Source organism: Cyprinodon variegatus, unplaced genomic scaffold (genome assembly GCF_000732505.1).
Source record: "Cyprinodon variegatus isolate N-32 unplaced genomic scaffold, C_variegatus-1.0 Scaffold91, whole genome shotgun sequence".
Lineage (NCBI taxonomy): Eukaryota > Metazoa > Chordata > Actinopteri > Cyprinodontiformes > Cyprinodontidae > Cyprinodon > Cyprinodon variegatus.
Genome location: NW_015150544.1, coordinates 908,922 through 924,334, shown reverse-complemented (window position 1 = coordinate 924,334; position 15,413 = coordinate 908,922). Strand labels below are relative to the sequence as shown.

Sequence of the window (15,413 nt, the reverse complement as noted above, 5' to 3'; positions counted from 1 at the left end):
CTCAGGCTTCCCCCAGCAGAGCTGGACGAGGTGTCTGGGGGAGAGGGAAGTCTGGGAGTCTCTACTGAGACTGCTGCCCCTGTGAACCGGTTCACGATTTGGAAAAGTATTATTATGAGTGATTTAGAGAAGATCCTAATTTAATTCAAACCGGTGTACCAGATATAGTAAAATAGGAGTAAGGTTCAACAATGTGGGGAAATGGGTCTTATCTTATCTTATCTCTTTTCTCTGTAGACACCACAATTACAGAGACCTTAGCAGCAACTACATGGAGGCCCTGTGGATGGTCTCTGTCACCTTCCTGTCCATCGGTTATGGAGATGTGGTCCCTCACACTTACTGCGGCCGCAGCATCTGCCTGCTCACTGGGATCATGGTGAGACAGAAGAAGATTGTTTAATTCACCAAAAAGTCCACTTTCACCAAATCCTAAGAAACAATCTCGGTCTGCAAACAGGGAGCCGGCTGCACGGTCCTGGTGGTGGCAGTGGTGGCCAGGAAGCTGGAGCTAACCCGAGCCGAGAAACACGTCCACAACTTCATGATGGACTCCCACATCTCCAAAAGGGTGATAAACATATAACTCTTAATAATGAAAACAACAACCTACTTTGTTAGCATATATTTGTGTATTTAATGTAGATCAACATGAAAACAAATTAGAAATTTGCACCTAATCTATCTACAAAAATCCAAATTAAGGTGATTTAAAAAGAGCAAAACACTGTAAATAACAGAAACATTGTTTCCCTTAACAGGTGGATTTATTCACTGTTTAACACTGTTAACAGGAGAAGACTCCTGTTTTAGTTATAAAAGTTGTTGTAAAAGTTTTTAATGAGTCAAAACGACGAATGCAGCTCTCAGTTCTATATACGGTTTGTCTGTGTTAGTCAGCACATCCTGTTTTTAGCTGCACTTAGAGGCTATGTGCATAAACACACAATAACTCTTGATTTTCTGCATCCTTTCACCAGATAAAAATTGCTGCTGCAAATGTGCTGAGAGAGACTTGGCTTATCTACAAGCACACTAAGCTGTCAAGAGAGCGAGACCACACCAGAGTCCGCATGCACCAGAGGAAGCTGCTGCTGGCCATCCACCAGTAAGACTCGTTTGTTGTTTGTTTGTCGTTTTGTTTTGCACATATCATCTTTTCTGTTTTAAACGTTGTGTTGTTGCTTAATGCAGGGAAACGGCCAAATATCAGATTTAATCTTATTTTAAATCTGGATACAGTTTACTACACTTAAACAACTTAAAAAAAAAGCATTTCTGCATCAAATATTTTATTTTATGTAAATAAATAATTACATAACATTTTATATTTTATCCAGTCAGTCAAGAGGTATATGTTTTCAGGTTTATTAAGCTTCCTGTCTATATTTAGCAGCACCTGCCACCATGATACACAGGTCATCTCTTTACAGTTAAATTCTATAACTCTTCTTTTGAGATGGAATTTGCTGCATCTGCACTCTAGGGACTGATACTTAAATTAATCAGTTAAAAATGAGCATCCACCACTAGAATAGTGTCCAGAGGGCATCAATGGAAACATTCTGTTATCTATAAAATGATCCATGTGTTTCCCTACATCCTTTTATACATTTTGTACTATAGCAACTACACACCTCAGCAAAGTAGGCTTGATTATCGAGGAATAAAAAGGTTTTGTTTTATGTTTTTACAATGCAATCTGAAATGTGTGGAATGCATTTATATCCAGCCACTCTTTAGAATCAGTTTTTGTTGCAAACACAGTCATAAACATTTTAGAGACTGGAATTTGTTCCCATTGCACTTTGTAAAGCACTTCAACCTGAATCAGTCTCTAGTTCTGGTCCAGTAAGAGTGGCTTGTTCCAAATATTTGCTCTGTCCTCTACATCACATGTATTTAACCCTGTTCCTCAACATATTTTAGGTGTTCCCCAACTTCCACACACCTGACTTAATTATTGTCTGATCAACAGGACTCTCCAGCCCTTTGAGGCTGCTGGGCAGGAAATGCAATCATTTGAGGCACAACATTTTTTGTGAACAACTAATTTTTGGCCTGTTGACAGATCCTCCCACCTGAGCTTTAAATCTGTGTAACTCATCCAGAGTTAGCATTGGCCTTATCATTAAGGCTCTACTTGCCCAGCCACTCATTTTAATTAAGGGGGTTTGCGCTTTTTACTTTTACTATACTCACCTTAAATAGAGCTCTATGAAATATTAAACGCTGAAACTTAAACTCCACAGTTTTATGATTGACCTGAAGGTAGATCTGCTCTGTTCCTTAGTCTTTGTGAGATGGTTTGTTCTTTAATGTTGTCTGAATCAATCTCTGAGGCCTTCAGAGAACAGCTGGATTTATGCTGAGATCAAATTAGATGCAATTAGAAACTTTTCACTAATCAAATGACTTTGGAAGGCAACTGGCTTCTTTGGATGTTATGTAGAAGTAATAGAAAGGCGACTGAACCAAAATGAATGCAAGCTTTTCAGATTTCCATTTCTCCTGATGAGTGGTGATTGTCTTTCCCTCTTTAGGCTACGGAGAGTGAAGATGGAAAAGAGGATTCTTGCAGATCAGGGAAACTCACTGGTTGACCTCTGCAAGGTGAGAGAGGCAAGTGAAGGCATCATGTACAGTTGCACCTGAAATTATTTAGCCGCCTAAGAGAAATTGGTTTGTGAGCTAAATATAAAAGCATGCAACCCATAGTCAAGAAATCAAACAATAACAATTAGGACTTCCAAACCCATCACCAAATAGAACTCTTAAACCCCTATGTCCTTAGGAATCTGGAAATCATTCTGACTGTATCTTTATGGCTGAATCCCAAACCGCTCCCTAAGCACTAACACTTCACTATCAAGTCTCACTCGCAATAAAGTCACACTCGCAGCTGTGGAAGGCACCTTGATTAAAGGTGGGGGAGTATAAACGAGAACGGGAAGGCTTCTTGCCTCATATGGAAAAAGAAATGAGTTGTTGCTAAGGCAACACAGTGACACCATGTGTGTGGCTGTAGCTCTGTTGCACAGTGTGACATAGAATATAACATCTGTCCCTTTCTCCTACTTACCGTAAAAGAGGACCTTCCATTTTGGAATTAAATGCATTTCTTTCTCACTTGAGATGTTTCTGTGTGATGAAGATGCAGTAAATCGGGACATTTTAATGCACGTGTTTTCTCTGCCATCGAGCCGCTTTTACACTTGCTGCAAAATTCCAAAGAGCCTGCCCTTAATGCAGTATCGCTATTTAAGCATTGAACTGTCCACTCACCCTAACAACTAAAGGGTTTGGGATGGCACTTAATGTGGCGGACCATCGCCTGAAAGGGCAAACGAAGGGTTAGCAATCAGGATTATGCTTAGGGGCCGGTTATGGATTGGGCCTAAGAAAAGAAACTTGAGTTTATTGAAATTATGTTTGATTAAACCACATAAAAGGTCATTATCCTTAACTGGAAAAACTAACCGCATCTGAACAGATAGTATGATTTATAGACTATACCTCTCAAGTAAAACATTGCTCTCTTTGTTAATACCTTGAGAACACTTTTTTTTTCCCAGTTAGCAGGCATTCAGAGGCCTTAGCACAGTTAATGTTGCGTTAAAAATCTTGAGGGGTTTGTACTAAAATGTCAGGAGTCAAACCAAACTCCCTTACACTAAGCTGGATGATCTAACAGGATGTGCACGGGAACACAACCAGATGCTGACCCCAATTTGATACCAATAACCTTACAGAAGACATATGCAATGGATGCGATGTCTGGGTTGTTTTAAACAGGACTAGGCTACAATTATGACAACAGACTTTCTCAGTCAGCCTTCATGCATTTTGCAAACAAACCCAATTTTTCAGCATGGATTAAATCATTTTATCTGCAACTGTACCTCCCTGAAAAGAAAAGTGCTCAATTGAACGTTGGTATAAGTCCTTTTTGTCTTCCCTCTATCTCCACCAAATTTGCACACAGATGCAAAGTCTGATGTACGATGTTCTGGCAGAGGTGCAGGGCTGCAGGGGGGAGCTGGATTCGCACATCAACAGCCTGGTTAAGAACGTAGAGGAGCTGAGGGAGGGCTTCAGGAGCCTGATGCCGCTCCTATCCAGCACTCTGTCCACACAGAACTCTTCCATCCGCCACCTGCTGAGGGAGAGGGAGGAGAAGAGCGAGTGTGCCAGCGGGGCAGAGGGGTGAGGAGCAGAGGGCTGTCTCCAGTGCTTTTTTTTTTTTTTTCTGAGCTATGGTGACCATTCTTGGACAGTTTTCCTGGCTCAGGTGGGATCAGTTCCGTGATTATGAAGTGAACTTTGTGCTGATGTTCATAAAACTATATTTAAAAAGAAAAACATGTAGCAGAAACACAATCATGAGTAGAAATTTGTCCTAAATGGCTTTTTTTCAAGACCTTTCTCCTGGATTAACAAAGAAAATCAAACCTTAATCAGAATATTTAAGTCTTACGGATCCTACTTTAGTCAAATTTTACAGTTGACCTGGTAAGAAATTACTGTCACCCTTTGGATGGTTTCTCCAGTTTTAATGTAATTTTAATGTTTTAAAGCAACCTGCTTGTTTTATAGAACTGTTCTTCCTCGTCTTTAAGGAGCTTCATCTGTAAACACATTTTTCTGTCACTGCGCAATAAACATTATAAATATTTAAACTGTGTGGTATTGCTATAAAAGCACAAAACATTCAAAATTATTTTGTAAAGACACGGTAAAATTAATACACATTTTACACTTTATCAGAGTAATTTCTTTAATTTATTTATACGTAAGTCAGCTTTTATGATGTTGAAGAAAATAGATTAACCTTGTTGGGTTTTTTTTTTTATCAGCATGTTCTTAAAGTCAGAAACATTATCTAGATGTTTGCTTCCAATTTAGATTGTTTTGAAAATTCCTCTTCCTCAGTTTTTAGATCAGCTCTGAACAAATTAATTAATCTACCTTGAAGTTTTTGTCGCAAATTCAATTCACCAAGTTGACATGTTAGATCAATGAAGAGGCAAAATACAATACTTCAGGAATATATATAAATAAGAAACGAGCGAGACTGTGGGCTTAACTGTCACAGACACCTCTAGAAGGATGATAAGTCCCTGAAGGTCACTGATGAAGAGGCTTACTGTTACTTATATGTAAATATATGAATGGAAAGCTTAGTGGAAGACGGAAGTGTGTTCTCCTCTGGACTGGGGTTTGATTTTGCCCTTTTATCAATCAAGCTAAGTGCATGTAGAGATGTAAATCATCAGTCTCTCTTGAGGCAGTGTGAACTTTCCATTCAGTGATGACAGGTCATGTTGTCCACTGTGTTTTCATCCAATACAGCCCTCTAGTCCAGAATTTTTAAGAGTTCATTTTTTCCTGACAGCAAGCTTTGCACGGATGCTTTCATTTTCCAAGCTGAACTTGGCACCTGCTCAAACTATCCAATGCATCAATAACCTGCAAAAATAGGTATGGTATTAGTGCATGTAATGTAGGCCTGACATTAACCAAAATAGTGAACTGGGGAGGAAAAAAAATCAAAGAAATGCATGCCCAGAGACCACAAAGCTGCCTGAACAACCTAGAACTCCAGGTTGATCTCCTCAAAGCCAAATTGCAAGCAATAGAGTAACTCAGACAAGTTATTCTTACATATACGGCACAGTACTTGTAATTTTAATTTTGCATTTGTGCAATTCTGAAGCTTTCAAGGAAACTAAACTTGTAAATAATGTCCGTTATCTCCTTACAAATTACTGTAATAAATTTAGACACCTGTGAAATTAATGCAAAAATTTGAAGTTGTATATTACAGACAGAACCACAGGAGCTTCAATTACAAATGTAATAAAAGATTTTAGTTTTTCTGCATGTTCAATATCTCAAACAGATGGAAACTGTAGTTCATGACTTAGAATTTAATCTTCAACTATAGTTTATTCATACTTATGGAAGGGGCTCACTTTTCCTTCACCATTTGAGGATCATTTGACTAAAATCTGGAAATATACAAGTGCATATTTTAAAATGTATCACTCTGGACAAATTTGATTTTGCAAAAGCAAAGAGGTCCCTTAGCACTGAAACGATGACTCCTATTCCAATCCAAGAAAATAAATGAAAACTTTATTCATTTATTCATATCAACATGAAGTACAAACTGCAATAAGAACCAGATATGAATCCATTTCTTTAGCCAAAACATTTTATTTAGAGAGACGGGGTTGGAGGGTGCAGCCAAAGCAAACATTTGGTCAACATGAGCAGAGAAAGCATCTGCTGTCCTGTCAAATCGCCCGGTCTTGTTTCAAATCGGGACCACAGGCTCCGCCGTCGCAGTCTTCTCGGAGGCAGGAGACTCTTGCATCAACCAGTCCATCCCCTCCTCTCCCCTCCAGCTACAGGGAGACGGTTAGTGCTGCTTCCTTCTGAATGAGCACCCTGCAGGAGGAAACAGCCTGTTATTCTACAGCTGACAGAAGCCTCACTAAGCAGAAACACTGCAGTCAGAACACAGCTATAGTTTGGCACATAGCTGCTGAGCACATGCTTTAAATAGAATATTTCTGCATTTTTCCAAATTTGACAAACACAAGATATCTAAAGCGATCAAAGATATTGTTTGTTCTCTGCCTTCGAAAGGAGGAAGCCATGGAGGAAGCTCACCCCTTCTGCTAGGAGAGGTTAATCTAGCACTGGAATGAGATTGGAAAACCATGGAGTAGGAAGTCCAGTCACTTAGCAGTGCGGCAGAACTACATCTAAAAGAGTCAAATAATCCATCCACTTAAAAAAAAAGAAAGTTTTTGATCAAACTAAAATTTTACATACCCTCAGGCCTTTTGAGCCCCATGAGTATGACAAAGGTTTACTAGGAATATATGGCAAATATTTTCAGTAGCTATTATAAAAATATAGGGGTAAGCAGATTAACGAGAATGAATATAGGAAATCATATGGAAATATTTTTTAGATCCCCATGTTTTTCCAAATAACTGAAGTATATTCAAATAGAGTATCAACCCATTCCAGAATGTATAGAAAGCTGAAGTTTATAAGTCAGCCCCCAGCCTATTTCCATTATTAAACTTTAATTGAGCATCCCTTAACATGCGCTTAATATTTACTAAAACTGATTTACAGTTTAAATTAAGGTAGGATATAGGTCAATGATCTTCCTCCTTAGACAATTACTCCATAGGAGTGGGTACTTCTCAATGTCTAAGTTCTGTACTTTTTAATACTTTTATAACCCATGTTTATCAGATACTGACCCTCTGTGAGACGTGCTTTGCCTCCAGTGGGCTGACACAGGACCGTGGAACAGCCCACGCACAGCACGACTGTCTGTGCATGGCTGAACACCGTCGTGATCTTGTAGCATCCTGCAGAGAAAGGACCGCCATCAGTTTCATAGTGCTAGTCTGGGAGTTTTAACGAAACTGAAAAACTAAGACAGAAACCTACCTGGACATTTGACATCCATAAAGTAAGAGTTTGGACTCTGAACGAGCCGCTTCTTCTTGTGCCTTCTTTTCTCCTCCTCAGGGGATGGGTGCAACAAGTCTTTTGCGAGCTGTATTACAAAACGGGAAACATTCAGACGTTAAGTAACGGCATAAAAATGATTTTTTTTTTTTTAATGTAAAGAAAACCGAGTGTGATAGCCCGCCATCTACTGTAAAAGATTAGATGTAAGTGAATAACTATGAAACAGATGCCTTATTCAGCTAAAATAGAAAAGGCCGATTCACATGTATGGCTGTTTTAGCATCGCCCCGCTCAGGCCCACGTCAAGGCCTACTTTACTACGTTTGACAACAGCCTGCGTGTTTTCATTAATATCTGCGATGTTGCTATAACTAACCGGAAGGTAAAGTTACTGTTAACCCAACAAAGATTTAGACCGAATCGTGAAAGTGTTCCTCGTGCCTCCGTTTTCAACCGCTTGCTAAACTGTCTCCATGTTTGCTGTGAGCGCAGCCATCTTGTGATAAAACGCGCTCGAGGTCTCCACTATAACTACAAAAACAGCATCTTTTACCACACCAAACTAGCTCGAACTGGTATCAATGAAAGCGATAAATTCTTATAAAGCTCTTCAACCCGGTATCATCTCTCTAACGTCGGTCTAAAGTACGTATTACATGATTTAACCGCCTCCTGATACTCACTGGCATGTTGGCGAGTAAATAGCCGCTGCCGAAAAGGAGGTATTACCGGAAGCAAGGGGTTCATATCGGCGTCTCTTCTGAGCGCAAGCCGGATGTGACGATATCTTAGAAACATGGCGGCCATATTGGTGAGGTCAAAAATGTAAGTTTAACTTTATTTTACTGGAAAATGAGAGAAAATGGTTGTTTTGTGCCTTAAAGTGTTTCTCTCTACTTTGGACCAGTTTCTAAACTTAATTTCAATTAAAAAAATAACAAGATAAATGTATTATTTCTTTAAAACAAATAAACAACAAATAAACTTTAATGTATTTTGGTCATTGGATATTTGGTCATTGGATGCATTCTCTATAACTTTAAATTTAATTGATAGCTCCCCATTCTTTGATCCCTTTTAAATCTGTATAATTCCTTTAAATAAAAATATAATTAACAAATAGAATGCAAAAAAAAAAAAAAAAAATGGAAAAAGGCTAGGAAATCTAAAAAAAAAAAAAAAACACCCTATTTCGCAATATTTGTTTGGTTGTTGTATTATTTTACTGTAAGCATTATTTACTTTTTAAAAAGCTACTTATATTGACTAATATACAGAATATAAATATATATATATCATTAACTCCACATAAAGAATCAACAGAACAACAATATGTAATTTTGTGTTGCATTAATCAGTCAGGGACTGGATGTGGTTGTTATGTGGGGTGATGGAGTGCAGTGGAGTGAAAACCTAGGCCTGGTGGTCACATTTGCAAGTGTACACTCCCTTTAAGACACAGAAAACCCCATAGACTGCTGGGGATAGGCACCAGCATCCCTGCCCCTCAGCAGGGATAAGCGTGACAGAGTATGGATGGATGGAATTGTTTTAAAATAAAATAAAAATGCTATACCTTCCTAACAAAATTATAATTTTTACACATATAACATATTGTGCATATATTTTTCCACTAAATTGTTTAAACTTGATTTGACCTCAATGAGCAGGTTAAAGAAAAGCTAAATCATTTCAAATTGATCCCAGTTTCTATGAGATACATATATCATCATGCTTACTTTCCTACAGTTATGACGAATATAGAAAGTTAGGGAAAAATGGTCAAAACAATTTCTTATTTGATGCTTTTATTTTAAAGCCACGTATTGAGAGTTAAGCATCAAACTAAACAGGTTGAATTAAATTAAATATTTGGCAGAAAGTCAAAGGTTTCTCTACTTTTAGTAAGTTTAACTGTGGTAAAAAAAAAAAAAAAAAAACATTCCTATTGCCTCTTATTTTATAAGACAACAAAGTCAATTTTCTTCTTCTATATCAGATTTTCCCTCCTCTTCAAACAGTTGATCCACTTTTGGCCAGAGGATTTTTGAGGGCCACCATTTCTTTTATCTGGGTGTAACACTGTGAGTCTGTAGGGAAGAGGTTTCCCTAAAGGAGAAATTGAGAGATATCAAAAATTACAAAAAGTACATATTCATTAGGTAGTACAAGAATATTTCAACCAAATGTTAAAATTTATGCAATTCTTTTACATAAAAAATTACCATTTACTTTTATTAGAATATTATAGCACACACCTATTAAATAAACCCTAAATGATTCATAGTCATTTCATTGTTTAATATAGCTTATTCATTTAAGATACGTAATTGTCTTTATTGTATCTAGAATTAATAAAGTATGCTGCGGGTAAAATAAGTATTGAAAATATTTATAGAGTTGCTATTGACATGAGATTTTCACCAGATGTGGGAAACAATCCATGCAATCCATAAATCAAACCATAGATGTCTAGAAATTAAGTTATGTTTAATCAAGTGAAATGGCAAAGGGAAAACGTCCAGTATTGAACACACTTACTGAAATGTATTGAATAGTTTGTACAAAAGCCTTTGTTGGCAATGAAAGCTTCAAGATGCCTCCGGTTTCGTGGTTCTCTTCTATGAACCCTGATCTTTAGTTATTTACATAGATTTTCTATTGGATTCAAGTCAGATGATTGGCTGGGCCATTCTAGAAGCTTTATTTTCTGTCTCTGATACCAGTTGAGAGTTTCCTTGGCTGTGTATTTGGTGGTCATTGTTTTGCTGAAATGTCCATCTAGGTTTCCTCTTCATCATCCTGGTAGATGCAAGCACATTTTTATCAAGAATTTCTCTGTACATTTTTTCCATTCTTCAATTATTTTAAGTTTGCCAGTACCTTATGCCGAAAAACAGCCCACACCACAATGTTCCCACCTCTAAACTTCCCTCTTGGTATGTTTTTTGGGGGTGATGTGCAGTGCTTTGACCACCAAACATGAGTATTTAGGCATCCAAAGAGTTCAATTTTGGTCTCGTCTGACCCGACTCTATTCCCCAAATATTTCACAGATTGTGTAAATGTTGTGGAGCAACAAGCTTTTACATTTATTTATGTGTTCAATACTTGTTCCCTATGCAATTTCGCTTTATTACACATAACTTAATTTCTGGACCTCCATGGTTTTATTTCTTTCTTTGTGTGGATTCAGAATCAGAATCAGAAATACCTTAATAATCCCAGAGGGAAATTACTTTTGTTACACGCTTCAGTTACAGTTTTATATACACAACCAACCACACAAGATAATAAAGATAAAAACATATACACATAAAGCTCTTCTGTATATATCTATATATATATATATATATATATATATATATATATGTATATATATATATATGCATATGTAAAACTAAATCCAAGTAAAGTGATAGTGACGTGCAAAAATAGTGCATAAATAAATTACAGAAGGGGGGTGTCTGAATCACTTTAGGGAGGCGTTATACTGTAGAGATTGATGACCACAGGCAGGAATGATTTCCTGTGGCGCTCTGTGGTGCATCAAAGAGCAGTCTTCTGCTGAGGGATTGCAGGGATTGTTTCTGACATCTGGAGAAAATGTCTTGTCAATAGCCCCTCTAGAAATATATTTACTGAGAAAAATGCTGGCAAATTAATTAGATACTTATTTTACCTGCTGTATTTAGTCAAACTGAAAACTAATGAGTTTATTTCTTTCTAATACATCAAGTTCATTGTTTAATTTGCATAAAGGTTATCCTGATTATTATGCAATTTAAACAATACAATAAATAAAGAGAAGTCATCAGAAAAAAGAAACTGCAGCTAAAAAGATTTACATTGGGTGACAAAACATCAATACGGTTTATTTCTTTAAAATATTAGGACAAGAAACAAAACCTAAAAGTTGCATTTTAGTGATACCTTTGTAAACTCTATTAACTTTTTTCCAGTAGATATTATGCTGACATGGTTAAATATCCGGATTATTGTAAATAACATCTGAAATTTGGGGAAACAAATGATATAGAGATTTATTGAAGAATGCAACACTAAAGCAGAAAATATAAGGATAATTTAAAAAATAAAATACAACTAGACCCTTGCCTGTGACTCTTGCTGAGCTATCATCTGTTCAAACCACTTTGTCCCGACAATCTTTACTATCTACTATTTAAGCCTCTAAGTACGTCGATCTTTCAGAATGTGGATATATCTTCTCCTGAATATGTTCAAATCCAAACTATAGTTTAATATCTTTTTTTCCTGAGAATTAATGTTGTTCTATAGGTTTACTGACAGCAGTTCTGATTCCTGTTTGGCCCAGTCCAATCTTGAACAATGTCAGATTATTAGCTCTAGTCAAACACAATCTTTTTTTTATTGAAATCAAATACACAACCCTGTTTCTAAACATCAGTCTAACTAAACACACACCTTTAAGTAAACCCATCACTCCCCCACCCCCACGTTTTATTTAGCTTTGTTTTAAAAACATGGAGAGAAAATCAATTTAAATAAAAAATAGCAGTACAAGTAGATTACAAGAATAGGTCATTTTTTTACATAGGGAATCCTCTTTGTTACACAGGCATATATTCTTAGCTATCCAGTTATTGTTGGTGTAAAACCTGACAAAAAGAAACAATCTTCTCTTCCCAAGGATATGTCAGTTCACACCTCATTCATCTGACTGCAGAGCCAAAGAAGACAAAGAATGCAAATATCAAATTTAACCCTGGAGCTTAACAACTTGGCTGCTACCCACCAATAATTCTTATAGAAGAGGTTGACATGTTTTCTCATGCTTCTCATGCTTCCATTAGTTATTACAGTAAAATAATTAAATCAAAATTTAATCAGGCTACATTTTTTTCTTTATGTTTCCTAATTTTTCCTAATTTTCTGGAAGTCTAAACCTAATTTTTACCAAAATGTTCCAGTTTAATAAGAAATGGTGTTCAGTGAATAAGGTTGTAAATGAATCAGCCAGATTGCAAATAAAATGGTTGGCTGAATGGAGTCTAGACTTCCTAATTAAGCTCTGAATTAATAACTGTCTTCTTAGTATGTCAAAGTTTTTAATGATGTCTTTCTCTCCCATCAACTGTAAGAGAGAAAAAATAACAATAACAACAAATTTAGTCTAAAACTGATGCCGCAGCAAAAAGTCCCAATTGCCCACATTCAAAGAACCTATCCAAAAGAAAAGCCTTTATTTTCTGTTGCTCCATATAGAATATGCATGTTCTCCAAGTGCATGCACATGTTTTCTCCAGGCACTCTGGCTTCCTTCCACAGAACAAAAATGCAGCCACAATGTTAGATTCAGTGTCATTGGTGTATGGTTCTGTATCCTGCTGCTGGTGCATCATCTCAACCAAAAAACGCAGCAAACAGGCAACAATGTGAAGTTTTGGAATTGTTATTTTCCCACCAAGGTGCATTTCATTTGTTTTTGTTCCCTGTTCCCTGTTGGGTGCAGCTCCATGTTCATCTTTCGAGGTCTGTGCACAGACGCCTACAGACCAAAAGCAGTTGTTGCCCCTAAGATAGTTGTAAAAACATACCTGTAGACAAAGACGCCACAGGTTCCCTCCAACTTCCTGCTGCTTTTCCAGAGATGCCAGGAACAGGGGTAGAGACTTCTCTGTAATTTTGTTTCCTAAATAAAGAATTATCCATTTTGTATTGCATCATTGACTTTTATGATCGATTTTTCATAAATCTATCAAAAACACATTGCAAATCAAGAAGCACCTTAAATATTCTGTAATGTACAAATTAAACAGGAGGTAGGGGTTTAAAAAAATCAGGGTATAGCAACTGTCTATAGATATAAACATTGTTAATATGAGATATTTTTGAACATGTACACAGACCTGAAAGATTGAGGGATTCGAGCGTCGTGTTTCCAGGCAGGAAGAGCTTTCCATCCTTGTGATACACTGAAGGGTCCAGCAGGGGGGTTCCTGTCTCCATGGTTTCTGCCTGTTTGTACAGACAGAGACGGTTAGTTCCACTCAGATGCATCAATTAAACTGATGTTTCCATAAGATATTGAAAAGCCAAACCTCACTCAGGTTGGAAACAGATTTATCCTGTAAGAGAAAAAAAAGAACCCATATTGTGTGACCAAATTTTTATATATACTTATGTATACTTTATATACTTTATGTGCAGAGGTGTCAAAAGTATTAATGTTTATTACTCAAGTAGAAATCCTACTGTTTAAAAACATGTTTTGTAGAACTTAGAAGTATGCAGTATCCATAAAAGTGTAAAAGTATAATTTTTAAAACTACTTAAAGTATAAAAGTAATGCTGGTAAGAAAATTAAGGTCAGATCCTTTAAGCTTTATACTGGTTACTGCACTACCCTATTAAAGGAATATATTTCTCTACAATACTGGATGATAACTTCCCTATACTCCTTATACTATAACTAATGTTAACAGTGTCAAATTTAACTCAGCATCATCTTGAAAAATGATTTGTTTTAGTTTGTGGTCAACAAAAAAAATGATGCAGTACCGAGTCGAACCACAAAGACATAAATTATCTGGATGATCCAAATTATTTTTAAATATCAACAGGCCATAATGAACATTAGCTTAAATGAAGAAAAAAAAAAACTAATGAGTCATTCTTTAAAAAGTAAGGAGTAGAAAGTAGAGATAATTGCAAAAAAATTGTAAGGAGTAGAAGTAAAAGTTGTCTAAAAAAATTACTCCGGTAAAGTATAGAAAGCCAAAATTTCTACTTAAGGTAACAAAGTATTTGTACTTTGTTACTTGACACCTCTATGTATGAGTATGGAGGATGTTAATATGTGGTAAAGTTTTTTTAAGCACCTCAAGAGCAGGTAACAGTTTCTCTCTGCCTCCGTTAGTTACACTCCGGCTGCGAGCTTCCTTTTTATCAGAGGCTGGAAGCGTTTTGAAACAACATCAATTAGAAACCAAATACTGCTCTAGGACACCTTGTGAAATACATCACTGACGATCACCTTTCTTGTGAGGCTTTTCCTTGACTGCTGCAGTTTTTCCATCTTTCATGGCAGATTTCTGCTGATCAGAATATTGGCAAAGGATTAGATCATTTCAGACAACAGTGATCCTTATTTAGTATTTTACCTCTTTTTGAGACGTGCTCTTCCTCGACTTTTTGTGTGAGGCAGGGTGTTCTGGGGAAAGCTGGCTTGAAGACAGTTGCTCAAGATCAGCCCTAGGAGCAGACTGTGAATATAGCAAAAACAAGAGGTTTAACACATCCGATACAAACTTAATAAATGTATAATTGTTTTTATTCCCTAAAATCCCCTTCAAAAGTATGTGATGTTGCAATCAGAAACCTCTTTTTTTTTATGTGGTTTTCCACCAAAAATGGAAGGAAAATAATGTAATGTTTTAAATAATCACCTGAACATAATTTTTTTGGCTGATGAAATATTCTCTCCAAATGTGTTTTTATTAGCTATATATGGAAAATCATCATCCTTTAACAGAGGAAGAGGCTGAAGATCAGTCCATGTGTCACTAATCTATATACAGCAGCTGGTCATGTTATTAGAAGATCATGAAAAAGTGGATTATTTGAAGTATTCAAATCAAAAAGGGAAACTTGTATATTGTATTCATTCATTACACAGACTGATATATTTCCAGTGTTTATTTCTTCTTATTTAGATGATTATAAAAAAAACATGGAAAAAAAGAAAACAAATTAAAAAAAAACACAAATTCAGTTTCTCAGAAAATTAGAATATTGTAAAAAGGTTTAGTATTGAAGTTATAAATGAAAAGAAACTATTAAAAATAATCAGTCCATGTGGAATAAATTAATATAACATACAGGTTTAACTTTTTTAAAGCAATTATGGAACTAAATAAAGTTGTTTA

General features: G+C 36.3%; 3 protein-coding genes across 4 annotated transcripts in view; 1 reads left to right on the top strand and 2 right to left on the bottom strand.

Moving 5' to 3' along the window:
* Nucleotides 1-4,313, top strand: part of LOC107084045 (small conductance calcium-activated potassium channel protein 1-like) — a 12,159-nt gene extending 7,846 nt beyond the window's left edge. Inside the window, exons 5-9 of the mRNA XM_015373689.1 lie at nucleotides 238-379; nucleotides 461-571; nucleotides 981-1,108; nucleotides 2,544-2,613; nucleotides 3,986-4,313. Coding sequence (XP_015229175.1) covers nucleotides 238-379; nucleotides 461-571; nucleotides 981-1,108; nucleotides 2,544-2,613; nucleotides 3,986-4,210 — 676 coding nt within the window. The 3' untranslated portion in view covers nucleotides 4,211-4,313. The remainder of the gene's footprint in view (nucleotides 1-237; nucleotides 380-460; nucleotides 572-980; nucleotides 1,109-2,543; nucleotides 2,614-3,985) is intronic.
* Nucleotides 4,314-6,195: 1,882 nt separating this feature from the next.
* On the bottom strand, nucleotides 6,196-8,243 carry LOC107084035 (40S ribosomal protein S27). 2 transcript variants are annotated; one of them, XM_015373672.1, is made up of 4 exons: nucleotides 8,187-8,243; nucleotides 7,480-7,588; nucleotides 7,287-7,397; nucleotides 6,196-6,453 (listed from the first exon to the last, which is right to left on the bottom strand). In XM_015373672.1, the coding sequence occupies exons 1-4, from the start codon at nucleotides 8,190-8,192 to the stop codon at nucleotides 6,425-6,427; spliced, it is 255 nt and encodes an 84-aa protein (XP_015229158.1). In that variant the 5' UTR covers nucleotides 8,193-8,243; the 3' UTR covers nucleotides 6,196-6,424. The 2 variants fall into 2 exon arrangements, with proteins under 2 accessions (XP_015229158.1, XP_015229159.1); XM_015373673.1 differs by lacking the exon at nucleotides 8,187-8,243 and adding an exon at nucleotides 7,685-7,703.
* A 1,150-nt stretch (nucleotides 8,244-9,393) lies between these two features.
* The window catches only part of lrrc71 (leucine rich repeat containing 71), a 10,907-nt gene continuing 4,887 nt past the window's right edge, over nucleotides 9,394-15,413 (bottom strand). Inside the window, exons 11-17 of the mRNA XM_015373698.1 lie at nucleotides 14,649-14,750; nucleotides 14,522-14,582; nucleotides 14,367-14,440; nucleotides 13,587-13,613; nucleotides 13,395-13,503; nucleotides 13,083-13,177; nucleotides 9,394-9,612 (exon numbers count right to left, since the gene is read on the bottom strand). Of these exons, the coding sequence (XP_015229184.1) occupies nucleotides 9,517-9,612; nucleotides 13,083-13,177; nucleotides 13,395-13,503; nucleotides 13,587-13,613; nucleotides 14,367-14,440; nucleotides 14,522-14,582; nucleotides 14,649-14,750 (564 nt within the window). The 3' untranslated portion in view covers nucleotides 9,394-9,516. The remainder of the gene's footprint in view (nucleotides 9,613-13,082; nucleotides 13,178-13,394; nucleotides 13,504-13,586; nucleotides 13,614-14,366; nucleotides 14,441-14,521; nucleotides 14,583-14,648; nucleotides 14,751-15,413) is intronic.